This window comes from Delphinapterus leucas, chromosome 20 (assembly GCF_059928025.1).
Source record: "Delphinapterus leucas isolate spDelLeu-1000000601 "Yukka" chromosome 20, BTC_Dleu_Yukka2, whole genome shotgun sequence".
Taxonomy (NCBI): Eukaryota; Metazoa; Chordata; class Mammalia; order Artiodactyla; family Monodontidae; genus Delphinapterus; species Delphinapterus leucas.
Genome location: NC_143148.1, coordinates 54,594,049 through 54,617,082, shown reverse-complemented (window position 1 = coordinate 54,617,082; position 23,034 = coordinate 54,594,049). Strand labels below are relative to the sequence as shown.

At 42.0% G+C, this 23,034-nt stretch overlaps 1 protein-coding gene across 3 annotated transcripts; it reads left to right on the top strand.

Annotated features, from left to right (window-relative positions):
* Window positions 1-1,107: 1,107 nt before the first annotated feature.
* Window positions 1,108-14,950, top strand: MPHOSPH6 (M-phase phosphoprotein 6). Of its 3 annotated transcripts, XM_089903346.1 has the most exons (6): window positions 1,151-1,217; window positions 3,145-3,221; window positions 6,279-6,391; window positions 11,519-11,609; window positions 13,699-13,793; window positions 14,249-14,950. In XM_089903346.1, exons 3-6 carry the CDS (start codon window positions 6,282-6,284, stop codon window positions 14,379-14,381), a joined length of 429 nt encoding a protein of 142 aa, XP_089759472.1. In that variant the 5' UTR covers window positions 1,151-1,217; window positions 3,145-3,221; window positions 6,279-6,281; the 3' UTR covers window positions 14,382-14,950. The 3 variants fall into 3 exon arrangements, with proteins under 3 accessions (XP_022438789.2, XP_089759472.1, XP_022438790.2); XM_022583081.3 differs by lacking the exon at window positions 3,145-3,221 and having other exon boundaries at window positions 1,108-1,217; XM_022583082.3 differs by lacking the exon at window positions 1,151-1,217 and having other exon boundaries at window positions 1,559-3,221.
* Window positions 14,951-23,034: the final 8,084 nt, after the last annotated feature.

Sequence of the window (23,034 nt, the reverse complement as noted above, 5' to 3'; positions counted from 1 at the left end):
CCACATTATCATGACTTTCTGAGAAAACCTGCCAGGGCATGGCCATGTTTTATTCATGTGTCAGCTCTCTGGTCAACCTCAGCTCTAACACCTACTAGCTGTGTAAACTCTGGTAAGTCCCTTAACCTCTCTGGGCCTCAGGTTCCCAGACGAATACCTTCTTCAGAGTTCTTATGAGGATTAAATAAAATAATACACGTGGGATACCCAGCGTAAGAATTCGGCATACAGTGTACGCTATCAGCTGAAAAGCTACTAGGCTGGGTGTTTTCCAAAGTGTGGCAGCTGTGAACGGCGTGAAAACTGTCTTTAGGTGATACACGGAGCATTAGAAGTATCAAGTTGGCAACGTTCTTTTAATTCCTCGGATTAAAACAAGGTCATGTTCTCATGGTCATATGTCTTTGACATCTACCTCTTCCTATTCTTCCTCGTTGACAGATCATTCAGGTTCAGAGACGCACACACCAGTTAACAGGTGGATTTAACACTGTCTGTAAGGGCCATTCTGCGGCCAGGCCGCCTGGGTTCATCCCCCACCTCCCTCCCTCTGGCTTTGGGCTAGCTCTGGAACCTGCCTGTACCTCAGTTTACTCAACTGTAACAAGGGGATAATGACCGCCCCATAGGGTTATCGAGGATATAAAATGAACTTATGACACGTAAAGTGATGCAGAACTTAGAAAGCCCGCCAGCCACGTTAGAAACACGTGAAAGAAACGGTCGGGGGCGTGGGGGCGACGGCTGCTGTGGCAACTATCTCAAAGGTCTCACCAGGGTGACAGGGTCGGCGAGGCAGGACTGGGTCCGTGAGGCGGGCGGCGCTCAGCCGGTGCGCGGCCTGAGGGGCCCCTCGGGGAAGGCCGACAGCGGCCAGGACTCCGGCCTTCTGCGGCTGCGGCTGCGGCCTCTTTGGGGTCTCCCTCCCGGCGTCAAGTCGCTGTCACTCCTGCTTTGGCGGCCGCGCCTCTTCCCTGAGCTTCTTCACTAGGCGAGCGCTCCCTGAGGCGACGCGCGAAAAGCGCGGGCCAAGGTGAAACGCGAAAAACGGGGGCGGAGCCACGGGGCGGAACGACGCGATGTACGTAAGCAGGAGCCGACGCGCACGCAGCATCGCGCATGCGCGGCGGACCTAGTGGCGGAGCGCGGCCGCAGCGGTGCTCAGTATGGCTGCCGAACGCAAAACTAAGTTGTCCAAGAACCTGCTGCGCATGAAGGTGCGGGGACGCGAGGGATGCGGGTCGGGCGGCGGGAGTACCCGGTCTTCCAGACCTGGCTAGAGCCGAGGCGGCGGGCGTATGGGGGCATTCGAGAGGCCCCGGAGGACCTCCTGCTCTCGCGGTCGTTCACTCACTTAGCGCCTGCTCTGAGTTAGGCACTGGGAACCGGATTATAAATCCGTCGGATTCTCTTTTAAAGCCCGGGGCCGGATAGGAGAGACGCCTAAGCAGGCAGTTAGGATGCAGTGTACTAAGTGCAGTGATGCTAGAGTCGCCAGAAGCCCCTGGAACTTATTTGGGCTTCTGAGGGAAATGGCGTCTAGTAGAGACTGAAGGGTAGGTGGGAGGGTTGGGTACATAGCGGCATAGACTGTGGGGAAAGCGAGTTCAGAAGTCTGAGAGGCAAAACCCAAAAAAGCCGTTATTTCCAAGAACTAGAGGTCGTTCAGTATGTCTGGAAGGCAAGTAGCAAGAAATGGGCCCGGAAAAGGAGACAGTAATCACAAAATGCAAGAAATTTTAGGCCAGGTTAAGGATTTTTTTCTTTATCTTGTGAGCGTTGGGAAGCAGTTGCGCACCGGGGAAAGTATCATGAGCTGTGCTTTTTACTTTTCACCGTTACTTTAACTGTCCAGTGGAGAATACATTGGTGAAAGAAAGACCCGACAAGGGACCAAACTGCAGTCATAACGACCAGCTAGAACTAATGATCTGGGTGAGGGGTTTCAGGTGATGGTGGGAATGGAGAGAATTTTAACAGTTGAGGTGAAAGTGAATTATGTCACCCAACTTGAAAGAAAAGTGATTTTCAGATTTGAAATTGAATCAGTTTAACCAAATAATTTCAGAGTTGTGTGGGGGAAGACAAGGGTGTATGAAATGAATACAGGAATTAAAACAAGAGAAACACCCAAGCCTTAAAACTTAATAGTAGTGGCAAACATACTATGTGGTAGACATTCAGTGCTTTGCATATTATAACGTGTGAAATCCACGTAATAACCCTTTGCGGTGGGCACGATTATTATCCCTCTCTTACAGCTGAGGCACCTGAAACAAGAAGTAGGTAACTTGCCCAAAGCTACACAGCAATAAAGCATATTGGCAGGACTTAAACTCAGGCAGTCTGGCTTCAAAGCCCCTGCTCTTAATTACTATCTGTACTGCTTGTTGCTGAACACCACTCATAGATGCAGACTGTTAGCTGTCATGTTTACAGAATAATGGAATTTCCAGTGAAGGGAAGCAAGGCATGAGTAATGTTTTGAAAGATTGGAGAGTAAATGTTGCATGTGCAAGACATGAATGGAGTTGAGCTAGGGTGTAACTAGGGATGAATAGGGAGAGTGAGGGTGCAGGGTAAATCATAGCATAATTTATCATTTCTAAAGTACTTCTTTCAAGCATATTAGCAACATTTGGATCTTTACTGAACAGAGTTTTTATTTTTGCTTATGGTTTGTAACATGTAAGTTTCAGAGAAGTGGACTGGCAAAGCAGACATTGAAAAGATTTTAGCAGTTGTTTTAGCTCTTGGAATAAGTCAAGTGAAGATGTGCTGGGTAATTAGGGCTCAGACCAACTATCTGACTCTTCAATTAGGAAGGAAGAAGTTAACTTAAAAAAATTATCCACCCCTACTTGAGTGATTGGGGAGGACACAACTGGACATTGGAAGCAAAAGAGAGAGAAAAAAATTACCCAGGTTCTCTATGTGGGTTAGCAACTTCAGCCATTGATGAGAAAGAACTTACTGGCAGGATACCAGGAGACACAGTGTATACAGATAGAGTGGGGTATCCTTTGAGAAGCAATGGAGCAGCTGCATTCGGTTTCCTTATCTAGCGTAGCTGTTCAGCCAGAGCTAATTGTAGAGTAAGAATGAGAAAGTTGAGGATTTAATATTGACTTATTTGTTTTCTAGCGTACTCGAATTCCTCTGTCTTGGTCAGCTATTGGGGGCTGGAGGGTGATCCTGAGCAGAAGTAGAAAGTAAAGGAGGTAGGTGGAAGGGCTGTCAGTATGATGGAGCGGTTGTAGGGAGGGTACTTACTTGTGATTTTAGCTCTTTTGGACTCTTAAGACAGAAATGAGTGAATTTTTTCTGTAAAGAGACTTCAGTCTTGTGGGCCAAACGGCCACTGTTACAGCTACTCAGCTCTTCCATTGTGGCTCAGAGGCAAATGAATATGACCTTGTTCTAGTAAAGCTTTATTTACAACAATATACATCCAGCCTAAGGACTGTACTAGTTTGTGAGACCTGCCGTAGGCCGTCAGTTGTGAGTAAAGTTAAATCACTATCTTTAGAGTATGTTCTTAGATGCTGTAGAGTCAGGAGAATTGGGGAGTTTCTTGATTCATATTCACAGGATGATCTGTCCTTCCATGTGTACAGAATGCGTATGTGTGTGTGTGTGTATTTTGTATACCATAAATAATATCTACCTGACTAAAATTAAGAGGTAAAAGGGCAGTTGGGCAGGACCGATGAGTTTCACCACCAAGAGTATAAGTGATGAAATGAAGCATCTAGGTTTAAAGAGAGCCATCCAAGAAAGGGAGTCTGGAAAAATAAGACAAGTCTAGACTCACGTTCAGAGAAAATTTATTGAGTTCCTCTCAGGTACCAAGTACTGCCTGAGTACCAGTAATACAAGATGAACAAAAGACATGGTCTACTATTCATAATTTTAGTCTTTTGGGAGGCACAGAAAAAGCATAATGAGCCAGTGTTCATAAGGCTGTCTTAGAAGTAGGAAAAGGTATTCTTTTATGGGAACAGACCTGAGAAGAGCTTGGCCAAAAAAGTCAGGGAAGACCCAAAGGACACATGCTCTGGGCCTTCCCAGAGAAATATTTTGCCAGGCAGAAAATTGAAGCATGATGTTGAGTAGCAGAGGCAGAGGAGTGGGAAGTCCAGGGTATGCATTACAGAAATTGCCAATTCTTCTTTCCTATGGTGAGGCTATAGACACAGAGGTGAAAGGATGAGGACTACAAAACACTTTAGATAGATTGCAAACATTTATGTTTATTTAAAATAATGATAGATTCACAAGAAGTTGCAAAAAATGTAGAGAGATGCCGTGCACACTTCACCTCCCTGTCTTATATTGCTAGAGTACAGTGCAAAGCCAGGAAATGGACAGTGGTACAATCCACAGAGCCTGCTCAGATTTCACTGTTTTACATGCACTCCTTCATGTGTGGGGGCAGGTGTATGTGAGAGTGTTTATCGTGTGTAGATTCATGTAACCATTACCACATTCAGGATACAGAATTGTTCCGTCACCACCAAGTTCCCTTGAGCGACCCCTTTGTAGCCACGCCCACTCCCTTCTATCATGCCTAACCTCTGACAACCACGGATCTGTTCCCCATTCCTATAATTGTGTTACTTCAAAGATGTTTTATAAATGTAATCATTACAATGTGTAACCTTTTGAGATTGACTTTTTTCACTCAGTGTAATTCACTTGAGATCCTTCTAGGTTATTGAGTCAATCAGTAGTTCCTTTTTATTGCTGAGTAATATTCTATGCTATGGATGTACCATATACTTAACCATTCACCTCTTGAAGAGTATTTTGGTTGTTTCCAGTTTGGGGCTGTTGCATATAGAGCTGCTGTGAATATTCTTGTATAACTTTTTGAGTGAATGTAAGTTTTCATTCCCTGGGATAAATGCCCAAGAGGACAGTTGCTGGGTTCTATGGTAAGTGGATGTTTACTTGTGTAAGAAATTGTCAAGCTATTTTCCACAGAGGTTATACCATTTTACTTTCTCACCAGCAGTGTAGGAGTGGTCCAGTTTCTCTACATCATCATCAGAACTTGATGTTATCACTGTATTTGTGAACATTTTTCAAGTCTTGTCATTTCATTTTGTAGCCTTTGGTAAAGCCCTTATGCCTAAAAATGCTTGTGTTTTTGGAAGAGCTGGAGTAGAGGGGAAAGTAATATGGCGCCTGGATAAGGGAAATAAATGGGGATTAATGGAACCCAGTGGAACCCTAGACCTAACTTCTGGGGTGCTCCTGGATGTTTTCTGAATTTATTTTTTCCCATATTGATACTTCATCATTTTGCTGCAGTTAACTTCTTGGTTTGTTCATCTGTCTCCTGAGGAAATATAGTTATTGTTTGTGCTAGGAAGAGACTAACAGCAGGACTGGCCTGTTTTGAGTTGAGCTTCTGCAGATTTTAGAATAAAGTGCAGCCGTAGAGTTGATGAGCGTTTCAGAAGATAGATGTAGGTGAAGAGCAGTGGGGTTACAGATACAGCTTTGCGGCCATCTGTGTTCACAGAGCCCTTACAATGCATCATTCGGCATGCTGGTACTGATGGAGATAATCCAAACACAGTCCCTGCCCTGAAGGTCTTCAGAAAAAACAGATACTCAAGAAATTAAAATGTCCTGAGACTAGTTGAAGCTGCCATGGGAAGCTTCTAGGAGAGAGATGCTGATTTCTCCTGCAGCTGTCAGGGACGATTTTACAGAGATGGAGTAGCCTTACCTATGTCAGAAGGGCTAGAAATTGGCCAGGTGGAAGAACTTGAGAAGGGCATTACAAATCCAGGTCAGCAGGTGCAAAGGCCGATGGGCTTCCCAGGTCAGAGAGACGTTCGGATAGTACTGAGCATCCTCTCTTTTGTGCCCCCCTCACTTTCTGTCTCAACCTGCCTGTCCTGCTCTGTGGATCAGTCTTTTGTCTTAGCCCTTGCTCACTGGCTATTATGTAAAACTGAAATATTTAACATGATACTTATTGAATACAGTTGGGGGTTTTTGCCTGTTCTGTTAAATCAGAAAAACTAAAATGTGGTAAAGCTCTTTTAAAGTCTTCTAAAGGAAGTACATATGTTGCTTTTTATGTGCTCTAGCAGGCTCCCTCCTGAAGTGGTGTTGTCAAGGGCAGGGCTAAGCTGCTTGGTCACCCCACCCCCACCCATGAGACAGGATTTCCAGAGAAATGAGGGAGGGCCGGTTGAGTTTTCCTCAACTGTAAGCTGGGAAAAATAGTTGCTGACACTGATTTTGTTTCGTTTTGACAGTTCATGCAAAGGGGACTGGACTCAGAAACCAAGAAACAACTAGAAGAGGAAGAAAAGAAAATCATTAGTGAAGAGCACTGGTACTTGGATTTGCCCGAGCTTAAAGAGAAAGAGTAGGTTTTTTATGACACTTTGGGCGTTCAAAGGGAAATCCCTGTAAATGTGATTGATCATTGCATGACATAAAACCCATGAAATAGTATCTATTCAGTTTCTTGAACTAGACTTGCAAATTTTTTTAAATTATTAAGTCTGTAAGAGTTCTAGTTTGATTTATACATTTTTATTGGTCCTCGGCCATCATTTATAACATCGTTCTTTTTTTTACATTGAATAAAGGAATCCAGCCTGTATATCTCTGGTAATAACTGGAGACCTTTTATGAGAATCAGTAATGTGCTCTGTATCATATTAAGTTCTGAAGATTAGATGTGTTCTTCAAGCCTCTCCAGTTTTGTTTCAGTAACAGAGTTCTCCATTAGGCTGAGCTTTGTAAAGGCAGGTCAAGAATGTTTTATTTTCTTTTTTTTAATTTTTGCCGTTAATACCAGTCATCTTAGCTAAGATGAATTGAGTCTATAGTGTGTTCTAGGAACTGGGCTAAGCACTTTACATCTCTTAATTATTTAGTCCTCATAGCAAACTTGAGAGCTGGCTACTATCATTCCATCCATTTTATAGTTGATGAAACTGAAGCTTAAGGGAGGGTAACTAGGCCAGGGTCACCAGCTAGTCGTTACTGAAGCTTGATAACACACTAGATCATTTCTCTTCCACATCTAAGCTTGGTTGAGGCATGATAAATTTTGAATGAAGGAGTGAAGGATTCACATCATCAATTAATTTTTCTAAGTTCTTCTGGAAGCTACTTATCATTTCTCCTTGATGCTTTTCTTACCTTGGTAACCTCTGTGGTGTGGCAGTTTTATTTAAATTTTGTCAAATGACTGAAGATGCTGCTTATTGTCTCCAGGCCCATTTATGTCTTTCCTTTCCATACCTCGTAATTTATTTTCTTTTTAACACATTGTTTTCCATGGTTCATTTGGCACGCTTTTTCTGAATCTTTTCTGGAAGGTTAGACATGCTTCTCTAAAGATAGAAAGTACGTCCCACCAGGAGGGATGGAAGGAAGGTATTTTGTTTTCTCTGCTTGCTTCTCAACTTGCTTTTCTCTTGCTTCTCAGAGGAAGCAAGATGTTAGTGAGGAAGGCAAAGATGATGCTGAAGATGGTATGGATTTGGGAGCAGGGGCTGGTAGAAAGGGACTGTTACTGGTAAGGAGCTATAATTTAGTTTTATGCCTTGGCTAAACTTGCTCGAAGTTTTGCCACATGTTTTGTTACTTGGCTTTTATTGAAAAGCAAGACAGTTTGTATCCTGTTTTCAGTATTGTTTTTTTTCCCCCCACACAGCATGTTAGTCCCAGAAAAATGACCTCTAGATTCCTTTCCTAGGGAGGTAGGTGTCTCGGTCTGTTCAGGTACTATAACAAAATACCACAGGCTGAGAAGCTCATGAACAACAGAAATTTATTTCTCACAGTTCTGGAGGCTGGAATTTTAAGATCAGGATACCAGCATGGTCATATTTTGATTATGGCCCTCTTCCTGGTTCATAGCCAGCGCCTTCTTGCTGTGTCCTCACCTGGTGGAAGTGGCTAAGGATCTCTGTGGGGTCTCTTTCCTAAGGCCCTAAACCCTTCATGAAACCCCACGCTCATGACTTATGTACTTTCCAAAGGCCTCACCTCCTAGTACCATCATCTTTGAGGGTTAGGATTTTAACATATGAATTTGGGGGTGGGGGGGGACAAACATTCAGACCACAGCAGCAAATAATAACCTTTTGCCATCATTCAGTGTCCTATTTATGTATAGGAACGAATTATCAGTTTAGGATGTTGGCAGGAAGAGATGACACTGTCAAATTGGGTAATTTGAGGAGCGTATAACAGAGACCACCAAAGTGTGAGCAGGTGTAGGGAAGCCACTGTGGACAGTGCATCACCTTGGTGGCTTGTATAGTAGAAATAATTTCCACTCCAGGCCTGGAGGATCAAGGGGAGGGAATGGTTACTGAATCTCAAGACAGGCTGTGTGGAGAGAGCATCTTACAAGAGTTGCTACCTTTATTTGAGGGCACGGCCAGCCCAAGTAATCCCATAGGAAGGGGGCCAGCCGTTCCAGACAGCAAAGGAGCCCTTCCATGTATTACATTCAGATCAGCCTCCCAAGGCATTGATGGGGGGCGGGGAGAGTGGGGAATAGATCTGGAGGGGTAAATGGATGGTATGTCCCTGGGGTGTGTGTGTTTTAACACCCCAAATAGGGAGAGAGTGGAATGGATTGGTTAATTAAGTGCATGGGCTCTGGAGACAGGCAGACCTGGGTTTGATGCCCATCTCTGCTACTTGCTTACTTGGGATCTTGGGCAAGTTATTGAACCTGTCTTGTCATTTGTATATTGGGTGTGACAATAGTATCTGTCACTTACATTATGAGAAGTAAATGAGATAATGTATGTGAAGCAGTGACCACAGTGCCCGGTATAAAGCACAAGAAATGTTAGCAGTATATGTGTTTCCTTATACTTGAATATTATGAAATTCACCCACTCTTTTTGCTCATTTGTGTCTGTGAATCTTTACTTGGTATTGTCATCTGAATTATTGCAGAGGGTTACTGCTATCTGTGAAACTGGAGATTCCATTGTGTATATGCTCTGGGAGTCTAGAGGTTGCCATTCAGCTGCACTGGGCTATAACTCAGTGACTGTTAGGGCTGTTCAGTGTTCATACCTCCCCTTATAGGACACCCCTAGCCAGTGACCAGGCTATGTAGGCGGCTGAGGGTCTGGCTTCTTTGTCTCAGCTTGGAACAACTGCAGGGCTTCCTAGAGTTTCTTGTAGGGGCTGAGGTCTTGGCATAGCCACGTTGCAAGTCAGCTTCTCCCTCAGCCCAGTCTTGAAGTCTTCGTTTCCATAGAGGGGCATCTGCCACGCAGCACTCACCAGTAAAACTTCTGCACGTAACTGTCTCAGAGACTGTTTCCAGGGAACCTGACATAAAATACTTAGGAATACTAGGAATAGAATTTACCAGATCCAAGTTTTTGCTGTGTTGTGGCTATATGGTTTTTCTCGAAAGGATGTGCCGTGGTATAGAGGATGTGAGTATAGCCATTTTAGTTACTCCTTTGCCATAGGATGTTGTTTAAAAAGTATTTTTGCCTTCTGTGCTTCTCGTGCTTGTGCATTGTGGCCTGATGAACTTTAAGAACTGTGAACTCTGAGATTGACCCTACTTAGCAAACTGACAAGTTAGCCTGCCACAGTTTCATGGATACTGGTGGAAGGTACGAGATTCCTGAGTCAGAGACAGAGGACTTTATTACTCACAGCACAGCAGGCAGCATGAGCATCACATTGGCATCATTTCCCCTAATCCCAGGGAGGAGGATGTGGCACCCACAGTAGGTTTGCATCACAGCAAAGTCCTGAGCTTAGGAAACCTGAGTCTTTGATACTAGACTGCAAACAGACTTGCCCTTGGCTCCAATGGAGGCATTATCTTTATTATACTGGGCATTAAGCAAGTCTGCGCTTTGCTCCAGAGGAAGAATGAAGGCAAAGCTCTGCCTTTCAAAGCTGTTCACTGTGCATATATCCTTAAAAAAATATTTCGGAACAAAAGGGCATTTAGTGCCTCACTCACAAGGTGTGCTAAAATGAGAGAGTCCCATAGAGAATTATTTCTTAGCAGTGAGTTTTTGCCCTGTTTTGCCTTGCATATTATTTGTGGCATATTATTTTAGGCAAGTTTGTTTATTTTTTTCTGAGCAGTAGTTTCTCATCTGCAAAAATAGATGAATATTTCCCTTATTTGCTAACTGAATTAGTGTCGCTCATCATTGAAACTATGCTGTAGATAACAAACCACTTATGCTCCTTTTTGTATTAATGTTACAGTTATTGGGCCAATAGAAACCCATGGGAAAGCCCTCTGAGGGGCCAGTGGCCCTACTATGAATCCTTTCCTGGCCTTTGGGTCCACCTCTTAACTTAAGTGAATGCTTAAATGCATATGTATGGTGCTTTCCTGAGGGAGATGATTTACTGGGGACATTGGTGATGTTTTATCACCTGTACTTCACAAGAAACGAGATCGGCCGGTTGAAAGGGAATCCCTAGTTTATGGAAGAGGCTGAACAAAAAGTTCAAGAGAACATGTGCCTAAATTTTTTGGTTACAGTTGGCGGGCTGGTTTGGTACCAGTTGCTCCCTTGTGGCCAGGAGTGGAATAACCTTCTTCATGTTTATCCATTGTATAAGTCTGTTATTTTTTATCTGGCCCCCCTCTAGAATGTAACCTCCATGAGAGCAGAGCCTCTCAGTAATGGCTGTCTCCCCAGCTCTAGAACAGTGCCTGGCACACAGTTTGGTTTAACAAGCGTTTGCCAAGTGAGTGAATGAATGAGCGCATCTTGACAAGAAGCAGGGCAGGATTGCTTGACAAGGAACAATCTGCCGTAAAGGCCCAGTATTTGCTTTCCTGGCTTGCTTTATGGTTGATTGCTGGGCTGTAGTCGGATATGCTTACCTGGAATTGGGGTCATACACTGGTGACTCACGGGAGAATCCCTTTTGGAGACTGAAACATTCACACTTGCATCACATTTCCAGGGCAACAGTGCCTCCTGGATGCCCTCTCAGCAGCAGTGTCATTTTTACCAGGGTGGTTTTGTAGCTTGATTTTGGTTTGGAGCCAGCCACCTAGCTACCCTGTTTCTGCCCATTTTCCAGTTCTGCTCATCCAGCTCTCCCGTTGATTCTGTGAGATACCAGTATCCTTATAATAAATTACTTCTCTACTTAAGTCATCCAGGGCCAGTCGTTATTTACAGCTAAGAGCTCCAATTAAAACACTCTTTTAAAGCTACCTAGGACACTAACTAATTTCTGCAGATTTAATAAAAACTTGGTGGGGGGTATAAACGTCAACGAACCTTTGCTTCACTTTTGGAAAATTCAGGTGCCCTGCCGCTCTTGCCTCCTAATGCTTTTGTTGACCAAATTAATCAGTTTTTATTTCTAATCCTAGGTCAGAAATATTACTGTATTTTTTCTTGATTCCGCTGAGAACCATAAGATGTATTTTTCATTTGAAATCTTGACTTTTATCTGCTGTGCTTTGTTATAAGTAGTCATGGTATTAATACAGGTTTATTTTCTCGTCTAGGAGTTTCATAATAGAAGAGCAGAGTTTCTTGTTATGTGAAGATCTTCTCTACGGAAGAATGTCATTCAGAGGATTTAATCCTGAGGTTGAGGTATTAAATATAATTGCTTCACATTTAAGATTTTTCCAATTGAATTCTTTCTGCTTATAATTGGGTTTAGGTTTTTCCCCACCAGATACCATTTCTCCTCATTATATAGAAAATAGCAAGTCTTGAACTATTGCCGTAGCTATTTAAAGAAATTATAGGCATTGCAGTCTAGTTTTATGATAGAATTGAGTAGATAATTTAATATAGCAGTATATAGTCCCGGAAAGTGCCACTGTTAAGTGTTAGAATTTTACCTCAGTTCTTTTGCAGGAATGTCAGGATTTTATTCATATGATGCTATTACAAAAAATTATTTTCTGGCATCTATAAATGTATCTTTTCTAGTGGAAAAAATGTTACTTAAAATTTGAGTAATTTGACTTTTTAATGGACAGGTTTTAATCCAAGCTTGTAAATAGATTTTTAAATGAATCTTTGAAAAGTTTGTCTGAAAACGAAATATTCAGCTTATAACTGAGACGTTCATTTTAATTTTCCTGCCTCGGGTTTGTAGAGAAGCACAGACCTTCGTTTAACAAATAACTATTACAACTCTGGCTTATATATTGAAAGCCATCTGTCAGGTACTTGACCAACCAAATGGAGGTTTGTGGTATAAAGCTTTAGTTTTGTAACTATCACTTGAAGCCACGGTTTCTTAGCCCTGGCACTTTTGACAATTGGGGCCAGATTATTCTTTATGGTGGGGGCTTTCCTGTGCACTGTAGGATGTTGAGCAGCATCCCTAGCTTCTACCCTCTACCCACTAGATACATATATACACCCCAGTTGTGACCCCCAAAAATGTGTCCAGACATTGCCAGAGGTCCCTTGCCAAGCAAAATCATACCCGGTTGAAAACCAGTTCTCTCAGGATGCTTATAGGAACCACAGTTAACCAAACTAAATGCCAGAGTTTATTTAAAGATTGTAGGTTGATTTTCTTTCTCTTCCTTTTTTGAGGGGCTATGATAATTAAGGTGTTAAATTTACTTTACACAGAATCAACACAAAGTGTTTGTTTTTAATATATTTCCTTGTTTTGGCCTGCTTACGCTTTAGATTAGGAAGACAAAGAGGACAGTGGGGTAAAAGGGAAAAAAAGATAGCAAAGATTATGAGTGGATGATGCCCAGAGACTAGGGTATTGGGCAGGCAAGGACTCCAAAGTATGTCTGATGCAGTGGGAAAAGGAGTTGATCTGGCCCTCCAAATTTGACGTGGGAAGTTATTAGAAAATGACTCTAATCACTGGCACTCTGTAACACTGAATATATTCTCTCTGGGAAAGGTTTTGAACTGTTTGGCTTGCAGGTCTGAGCTGTCATAAATTGTGAGAAAAGTTCAATGTACCTGGTTATAAAAAGAATGATACCAACTTGAGAGTACTTACTTTATTATAAGCAGGATGAACTTAGAACACATTTTTTTATATCTATGTGTTTCTAGTGATAAGAGGTAGTGTACTTTTTTTTTAAGCCTGTCAGAGGACAACTATCAAGAAAAGGTTAATGTGAGAAAAAGAAATGAAGGAGAGACCCATGATGCGTGGACATCATGTAGAAATCAGTGCGTTATCCACCCGCGTGTTCAGGGGTGAGGAAGGTCTCCTAATTATACCAGAGCCAGCCTTCCAGTTCTTCCAGCAGTTTGCTGCTCCCCTTCCTCAACCACCACCAAAAACTACATTTACAATTACTCTTGACTGTAGTGTTTCTCCCATTTGGCTCAAAGTTGGGAAGTTCAAAAGGTATCTGAAAGTTTACTTCTTCTTTCCCCCAGTCACTAGAGTGTGTCAGCAGTGTGCCTGCTTTAGATACAAGTAACTAATAAATTTATGATCTAAAATACATTTAAATTCATTAACAGTAAGTCTAATCTAGTGGAACTTTGTCTTATTATTATTTTAATTCAGAGCTGGCTTCTATCTGCTTATTGTAGAATAAAGTATTATAGAGAATCCCTTATAAATTTTGGTTAGTCCTGTAGATTCTGTGGCTTCTGTGTCTCTACCTTCAAATACGTTTGACACCAGTTCCTTTAACAAGCTTTTTCCAGCCCTGCTAGTCCCCATTGTTGTATTTTTCAGAAATTAATGCTTCAGATGAATGCTAAGAACAAAGCAGAGGAAGTTGAAGAGGAAACAGTGGAGCTCGATGTGTCAGATGAAGAAATGGCTAGAAGGTAACTATTACCTTGGACCAGCTTTATAATCTGAGCCCAGCATTCACTGTCTCACATGTGCACTCTTTCCGCATGGTGACTGGACTACCGTACCTTTGAAGGGAGTACCCCAGCAGGGAGTCATCTTGGCTTAGTCATCTTCTAACATGGCCTGGGGTGGATTTATACCTGTCACAGGCTGGCAAATTGAGGGCTTATTTCTAGTGCTGCTTCTAATACATATTTTAAAATATACATCTCAGTTTATTTAGGATAATGGAAAACCAAAACCAAAAACAGTGAAGAATTTAATCGTTCATAGAGAAGTTCATAAATTTTAAATCAGATGGTTTCTTTTAATCAAAGTTTTGATTTTTCTTATTCTTTGTTACGTACTTGGTTTGATATTCTTGACAAGTCTTGATTCCTACCTTTTTTATTTGAAACTAAACTTGTTGTGTATATCATCTTAACAGATACGAGACCTTGGTGGGGACAATTGGGAAAAAGTTTGCCAAAAAAAGAGACCGTGCCAATTATGAAGAAGATGAAAATGGAGACATAAAACCAATTAAAACAAAGAAGATGTTCTTAAAACCCCAAGATTAAAACTGATGGCTTAAGATATGGCTCAGGGATGCCTTGTGAGAATTAGCACATTTTGGAACTCATTCTGTTGGTTCCTCTATAGTTATTAATGCTGTAATGTTTATTTGTAAAGAAATGTATAACTTTGGAAACATGCTGTTTTTGGAACAGATGTGTGTTGGATGTTATACATCCTTTGCTTAATGGTATTCATCAAGAGTGGATTTTTAACCCTTGATCTTCAACTGTACATAGGTACGTGGTTGCTTCGTAAAAAATTTTTTATGTCAGATTTTTTTAATATAGTTCTCCAGTCACTGACCTTGAATTGACTCATGTAAACTGATACCAGTGTTTAAATTGCCCTTATGTTTATAATCATGTCAAGTCAGTTCATACATATACTTCGGAATCAAATGTCATGAGAATTTATTATATGTAAATTCATCAAGAACAAACATGCCTCTCCAGGCTGAAATATTTCCATGCTACCAAGTCAATGTCAGTGTGTGGAGTTATGTTTTTTTGTTTAAAGCCTTTAATTAATTAAGAAAAAAAATTGTTCTGTAATAAATACCTGTTTTCATGTACTTTTTCATTCTCTTATACTTTCAAATAATAATTTTAGTCTAATTCAGTATTGGAGCTTTTGTCCAATTAGTAACTTTTAAAAAACAGCCATTAATATAGAATATGGTGATGTATTAGGTTGAACCGTAAGAAATTGCCTTGGGCCTCCCTGGTGGCACAGTGGTTGAGAGTCCACGTGCCGATGCAGGGGACACGGGTTCGTGCCCCGGTCCGGGAAGATCCCACATGCCGCGGAGCGGCTGGGCCCGTGAGCAATGGCCGCTGAGCCTGCGCGTCCGGAGCCTGTGCTCCGCAACGGGAGAGGCCACAACAGTGAGAGGCCCGCGTACCGCAAAAAAAAAAAAAAAAAAAAGAAATTGCCTTTCATGGGTCAAAAACAATTATCGATTTTTGATAGTTCAGCCCAGTAGAATTTACCGCCAAGCAGACCATCTCCTAATCTGAACCTTATTCTAAGTAGTAAATACAGAAGCCCATGGAATTAAGTGTGTAGGTGTGTCTGTCCGTCTGGAGATATGTACCTAGGACATCTAAGAAATACTGATTTCATCTAATTATGTTCCCAGCAATTAAATGAGGTGCATTTCTCCTCTCTCTCTGAATCTCCTTAGATTCAGATTGCTCTGTGACCTCAGTTCTCTGGTGAGTTATGAAGAGGTTGTGACTTTGAAGTTAATCTGACTCTAATTCATTGTGAAGGTGAGGACAGTGCACCTTCTGGCTCCCTACATCCTGGGGCAGAAGCTCGAAGTTTTTCACAGTGCTTCGCTGGCACCACAATCCATGGATTTGTGGAATCCCTCAAGATATTCTGCACAGCCTTACTTCCAATAGCTGAACCCATTTCCCAATAGAAGAAGTGGAGCAGTGGGCTTGTGCCTCTGGAATTCACTGGTCTTAGCACATACCCCAACACCCAGGAGCAGTGGGTGTAATAGGATGGTGGAATGGTCTACTGAAGACTCAGTCATGGCCCTAGGTGGGGTACAACACTCCATCTTACAAAATGTAATTTATGTTTTGAACCACTGACCTCTCAGATGGGGCTGTCGCTCTCATCATGGTCAGAATGTATGGTCTGGGATCAACAGAGGCAGAGGGAGTGGCTCCTCTCACTGTTACACCCAATAACCCACTTAGGCATTTTGCTTCCTGTCCCTCAATTTTGACCTCCATTGTTTGGAGATCTGGGTTCCCAAGGAAGGTGTGCTCCCACCAGGGAGGACAACAGTGGTCCCATTAAGACAGAAATTGAAACAATCTGGTCATTTTACCAGTAAATCAGTGGGCAAAGAAGTTTACTCTCCTGGCTGGTGCATGTGATCTTGGGAACAAAGGGACATGTGTTTTGTTCCTACACAATGGGTGATGAAGAATGCCCAGAGCATTCTCCAGGGCATCTTTCTTAGCACTTCCCTGTCCAATGACAAATTTTAATGAAAAACTACAACCTCAGAGGTGGGAACTATTTCAACCCTTTAGGTTATGAAGTCTTGGGTCACCCTAGCAGGCGTCAACCCTGATCAGTTGAGATGCTGGCTGAGGAAAGAGGAAACATGGAGTGTGTAGGGAAAGAATGAAGTTTATTAACTTGCGACCCTTACAGCCTTGCGACCAATTACAGGAACAAATTACGGAGCAGCTTCACATCTTTTCTTCCTTGGTGTGTGTGTGTACTAACTTCTTTCTCCTCTGTCCTCTTATTATTGTGTACATTTTTTTAAAGAGGGTTAACTTTGCTCCTAGCCTTGAGATAATAGAATATTCAGATGGGTCTATGACTAAAGTCCAGGTGTAACTGACAGGAGATAAGATGAATAGTGTAACTGTTTCCCAGAAACGGATAAAATGTCTGCTGGGATTTTGGAGAACGAGTGAGCACATCTTTTGTACAAAGGATGTTTGCAATTTGTTAGGTAGAAATGGAGTTTTTCTTCTGGGAAGTTTAATCACGTTTAGAAGTGGGTGTGCGTGCATGTGTTCACACGCACGTGTATGCTGAATGGCCCAAGAGACAGACTGTTGCAAATATTAACCTGTTGTTTCTCAGATTCAAACACTCTTCTATACTCAGCTTCTGATGCTGGGCTGGCACTAGGCAAACCCCGTTTCTCATTCGCCAGCTGCCTCCTGACTAGGATCAGCCGATGGAGCCCAGAAGGAGACAGCAAAGCTAGAGGGGGAAGAAAGGGCTTGGCCCTTCCTGTCTGCTTCCTCTTCCTTTGCCCACCCCCCACCCCCCCAAACAATACCTCTTCACCCCAGCAAAGGATGGCGTTCCAGCCACAGTTGTTGATAACACTTGGTGTCCCTCAGATGTCTGCCTGGTACCCTGGCCCACAGGGCCCCCCACTCAGCTCAGAGACACTGGTTTTACGTGAGCAGCAGCTTTTTTAAGTTGTTCTTGTTTTTTTTTTAATGTGGACCATTTTTGAAGCCTTTATTGAATTTATTACAGTGTTGCTTTTGTTTTATGTTTTGGTTTTTTGGCCTCAAAGCATGTGGGATCTCAGCTCCCCACTAGGGATCAAACCCGCACCCCCTGAACTGGAAGGCGAAGTCTTAACCACTGGACCGCCAGGCGAGACCCTGAGCAGCAACTTCTTGTCAGAGGTCTTGAATTTCAGCTCTCCAGGGCCCTCCAAGCTTCTAAAATTGAACAATTTCAGCCTCTTCCCTAAGAGTGGCAGCTTCCTGCATGATAACCTTAAACGTTCTCTTTTTGCCTTTTTAGCTTTTTAGTACCCCATTAACAATTTTTTATATTAGATTTCCCCTGTTAAAATAAGGATGGCTTTTATCTCCTGACTAGATTTTGACAGATACAGACTCATCCTACAGCAGTAATATCTGAAATCATGGGCTCGGTACGGCTTGAAACCCTGCTTTTTCTAATCTGCATTCAAGTTTACAACTATTAAAGTAAAGGCGTTCAACCCTTTCCACTTCCTGGAAGTTATCTCGTGTAACCAGAAGTTAGCAGACCACTTTTTGGAGAACACTGCCCAGCACAGTAATGCCCATCGGCTTGGTTGCTGAGTCATTCATGTTCATCCCCTTAGTTGTCAAGCTACTTACTGTCCTCTAGGGCAGGAACTATATCTTACCTTTTTTTTATTTACTCCTGCACCTAGCAAGGGATATGGCTCATATTAAAGGCTTTGATAAATGTTTCTTAAGTGAATGGATTTGGGAACCAATTGACCTACAGAGCATGTTTAAACCACACTGCTATGGAAGTAATGACCAACCAAATGAGAAAAAACAAAGACTTTTTTCTGAGCTTGCTGTATAGCTAGGGAGTCAGCCACCATCACTTGTGCCTTAGCAGACTCAGGCAGGCAGGCAGACAGTGGGAAAGCTTTACAGTGGGAAAAAGGGAAGGGTTAGGCGTGCCTTGATTGGAGGCTGTTGGGCATGGGAAAGTTATAGGCAGCCAACTAGCAGCAGGGCATCCTAAGTCATTGGTTAGGGTCTTGTATTTTACTTTCTCTAGTTGGTCCCAAATTGGAAATAGGGAGAAAAATTAAGCAAGTTGTCAGTTATTAACCAAGTCCTGACCATTTGGGGCTGATTGTTACAAAGTTATTTTTTAGCTTCCTGGATTGTCCCTGGAGATAGCCATCTGACTTCCTGCCAAGTCTGGCTTGTAGCAGGCTGGATTCCTGAGTTGTTTATTATGAAGGTTTGATTTCTTGGGCAGGTTGCTGCAGGTTATGAATCAAAATTCTGTTTTTATATGTGGTCTGGCCATTGTCCATTTGTGTATTCAGTCTCAAAATGCTCAGGTTTATTTCTAATCGTACTATAAAATACAACCATTTGATCATGTCTCTGAGGAAGGCTGCACCCAATTTAAGAAGAGGATGCCACCAGTGGGATCAGGGATGTTTGTGCTCCAGCCATTAAGGGAGCTGTCTGTGCTGGAAGCAGACCCTTCAGTGGTTAATGCCACAGAGACAAAGCCACCAAATCAGGCGACTGCAACTTTTTGCCCTCCCAGATCTTGGGGAAGAAAACTGAATACCACTGGCTAATGGATACAAAATTCAATTTAAAAGATAATCATCATTTCACTCATATACAACCAGCCATTCGCCAACATTCAAGTTGGTTGACGAACTTTATCAAAGTGGGCTATTTGGGGAGGGAGAGAAGATATAGCTATAATAGTAATTGCAAGAAAATCTCCAGAGAACTTCCCGTGTATAATGTCTTTTATGAAGATACCAGTTTCTCCACTTGCCTACCAAAGCACTCTTACATTTTCCCAATCCTGGCTTCAGAGAACACGTAGGTGCCTTATCATTTGAGTCCAAGGTGTATTGGCAGCTTCTTAAAAGAGAGTCTGTGGTCTGACTTCCCCTCTCCCTGTAGGCATAGCCTTCCATAAGCAGTTTACTAAAATTATTTGGTGTCTCTGTAAGTTTTTATAGAGCTATAAGCTTCTCACTACACGGTGAGTTAGTGAACTAGAACGGTAAGTTCTAATTTTAATTTTAATCATTATGAAAGTCATTATTCCATAAATGGGCCCTGTTTAGCCCTCTTTGGACAAAGAAACTATTTACACAGAGAGGATACTACTTTCCAAGCCAGCAGCTCAATTTTATATCCTGGAGTTTCCCTCCAACATATTTAGCTTGTTTTCCATGTGGCCCTGTGTTTTCACTTGCCCCAGGAAAAAAGATGCAAAATCACACTGTTCTCCATAAGACGTATTTAATCTGGTTGCTGTCCCTTGCTAATTTCTCTTCCATCCGCATTGTCTGGATGGGAGAAAAGCCTGTCTGCCCATGAGTAGCAGGGGTAATCGTGTGTTGTTGCAAAATTGCAGCAGGATCAAACAAGACCATCAGGTAATGAAGATGACAACCTGACAAATATTGGCAGATTACGATTCCCGGCGACTTGTCTTTCTCCTCTCCCACTCATGGCAAGCTCTCACACCCACGTCCCCATCTCCGACCTCTGCTCTGATCATTGTTCCTGATGTCGCTTTACCACATATGACACCCACGTCAAGTGGATGGGTCCTTGAACCTTTGCTACTCCTACTTCAGATTCTCATTTAACCTCATTGGGATGGGAGCAACTTAAAAATGGATAATAACAAGTGTGCTGTTTGAGCCATAGACCAGATTCTGGAGTCCATGGTAACAGAAAACCTGAGCTACGTCAGGAGTACAAAGCAGAAACCCACACTTGATCATCAGAAACCCTAGCAGGTATTTAACCAAGAAGGGAGCTGGTGATGGAGGACCCAGATGTTACCTGGAGGAAAATGAAGCAAGGTAGAAGCAGTTACTCATACCACTGCAACAGGCATGCGAAGATTTGTCATTAAATGTCAGCCAAGTGCCGGGAATATTTCTGATATTATTCGACTGTTTGTTTGTTAAACAAATGTTGAGTTCTGACGCTCAGCCAGCCACTGACTTGTGGACTGGAGATATAAGTTATTGCCTCCATTTTATCCATGAAGAAACTGAGGTACAAAGACATTCTGTAACTCACCTGATGTCACACAGCTTTTAAGTGATAGAGCAGTATATGAGCCCAGATTTACTGAACTCAAAGCCCACACTCTTTCTCTCGTGTCACACTACAGGGGAAAGCAAAAGACTAGAATTGGGAAACAGGCATAAAACAACCTAGCCCCATAAGACCCTAATTGTTCCCAAACAGAATCTCACAGAATTATATTGTACTACCTGGTATTTTTTTAATATTTCCTTTTTTCTAAATTTACTTTTTCCAGATGGTATGGGTTAAATTCACATTAATAATCTGTTTTCAACATAAACGATTAATTTCATAAATAGGGTATTCTCTATATTAGCGATCCCGTATTAAGAAAGATTTCACATGTCAATCTATGGTAACAAAAAAATTGGAAAAGCAATTATTTGATGAGTGCTCACTTGGAGTATAACTGTGTCATCACATATTCATTTAGGTCATATTCTATGATATATTACCTAATTTCAAAGCAGGGATTATGCCTCACTGTTCTTTGGTTCCAAACCAAGTCCCTCATGTAGGGCTTTGTAAAGAAGTAGGTATTTAAAGATAATAGTGAATTGAATGGGAAAAAAATTTTTTTTCTGTTTACCTACCCTCACATAAATGTTTTTAGTGACTCTCTGTGAATTTATTTAATAAATATTGGCTCCTCAGAGATTTTGCATACTTCACTGTTTTGTGAGAATATTCTATCTGCAGGCATATATTCACAAATTCAAAGTCTTTAGTTGAAGTTTCAAGAGTAATGGAGTAGAATTTCAGTACCTTCCCCAGGAGGTTAGAATTATAAAATTCTTAGTTTGGGATTTACTTCTCCCTTCTGATTTATTCCAGGCACCAGATTCTACTCTCTCTGTCAAACAGAATATGCAAGGCATCTGAGGCTGATTCTTCCCAGAAATTAACTCCAGGGCCCACCCCATCTGGTAAGATCTGGCTGGGGAAATTCCCAGGTAGAAAGTTACAAGCAACAAATGGCTTCTTCTGGCTGCCTATGGTAAAATAGGTAAATATGGTTTTAAAAAGCCAGAGAGATGAACTACAGAAGGAACTGTTTAGTTTTGTAGCAGAATTTAGAGGAAATGTGAGGGACAAGGGTGGTCTTTCTAGCAAGCAAAAGGTCCTCAAAGTAAGAAAACGCAAAGATCAAATCTGGAGTGTTGTCAATAAAATTTGGTCTTAGAATAATTTTCAGGTAAATCGTCAAAGTCAAGGATGCAGCTGTAGACCATTTTCTGATTTTGAGATGTCAGATTTAAAGGTATGTCTCCTAGATCTTCTTTGTTATGTAAGAGAGATTCCAAGAATCTTAAGGGGGGGCACTTTGTTATGCAGCAATACCTAATGAAAATACCAACTTTAAAACGTTTGCCAATCTTATCTGTACAAGGCGTGGCACTTTGTTTCTTTCATCTGCATTTCCCCGGCTGCTAGTGAGTTCGGGAATCTTTTTTTTTAATTATTATTTATTTATTTAGGCTGCTCCGGGTTTTAGTTGTGGCACACAGGATCTTTAATTGAGGCATGCGGACCCTTAGTTGCAGCATTCATGCAGGATCTAGGTCCCTGACCAGGGGTCGAACCCGGGCCTCCTGCATTGGGAGCGTGGAGTCTTACCCACTGGACCATCAGGGAAGTCCTGGAAATCTTTTTTTTTTTTAATTGAATTACAGTTGATTTACAACGTTGTGTTAGTTTCAGGTGTAGAGAAAAGTGATTCAATTATATATATTTTATATATATCAATATATATATTCTTTTTCATTATAGGTTATTACAAGATATTGAATGTAGTTGCCTGTGCTATACGGTAGGTTCTTGTTGTTTATCTGTTTTATATATAGTAGTATGCATCTGCTATTCCCTAACTCCTAATTTATCCTTCCCCCCACCCCTTTCCCCTTTGGTAGCCATAAGTATTTTTCCTATGTCTGTGAGTCTATTTCTGTTTTGTAAATAAGTTCATTTGTATCGTTTTTTTAGATTCCACGTGTAAGTGTTATCATATGTTATTTGTCTTTCTCTGTCTGACTTACTTCACTTAGTATGATAATCTCTAGGTCAGCAGTCCCAAACCTTTTTGGTACCAGGGACTGGTTGTGTGGAAGACAGTTTTTCCAGGGATGGGAGGGGGGATGGTTCAGGCAGTAATAGGAGCAATGGTTCAGGCAGTAATGCGAGTGATCAGGAACGATGGGGAGCAGATGAAGCTTCGCTCGCTCGCCTGCGGCTCACCTCCTGCTGTGTGGCCCTGTTCCTAACAGGCCGTGGACCAGTACCGGTCCTCGGCCTAGGGGTTGGGGACCCCTGTTCTAGGTCCATCCATGTTGCTGCAAATGGCATTAGTTCATTCTTTTTTATGGCTCGGTAGTATTCCGTTGTATATAGATACCATATCTTCTTTATCCATTCATTTGTCGATGGACATTTAGGTTGCTTCTCTATCTTGGCTATTGTAAATAGCGCTGCCATACATGCATTGGGGTGCATGTATCTTTTCAAATTAGAGTTTTCATGTTTTCTGGATATATGCCCAGGAGTGGGATTGCTGGGTCAT

Coding starts and splice junctions, on each gene's coding strand:
- MPHOSPH6 (XM_022583081.3), top strand. CDS start 1,167: ATGGCTGCCGAACGCAAAACTAAGTTGTCCAAGAACCTGCTGCGCATG. Junction 1,218..6,278: donor AGAACCTGCTGCGCATGAAG/GTGCGGGGACGC, acceptor TCGTTTTGACAG/TTCATGCAAAGGGGACTGGA. Junction 6,392..11,518: donor CCCGAGCTTAAAGAGAAAGA/GTAGGTTTTTTA, acceptor TTTCTCGTCTAG/GAGTTTCATAATAGAAGAGC.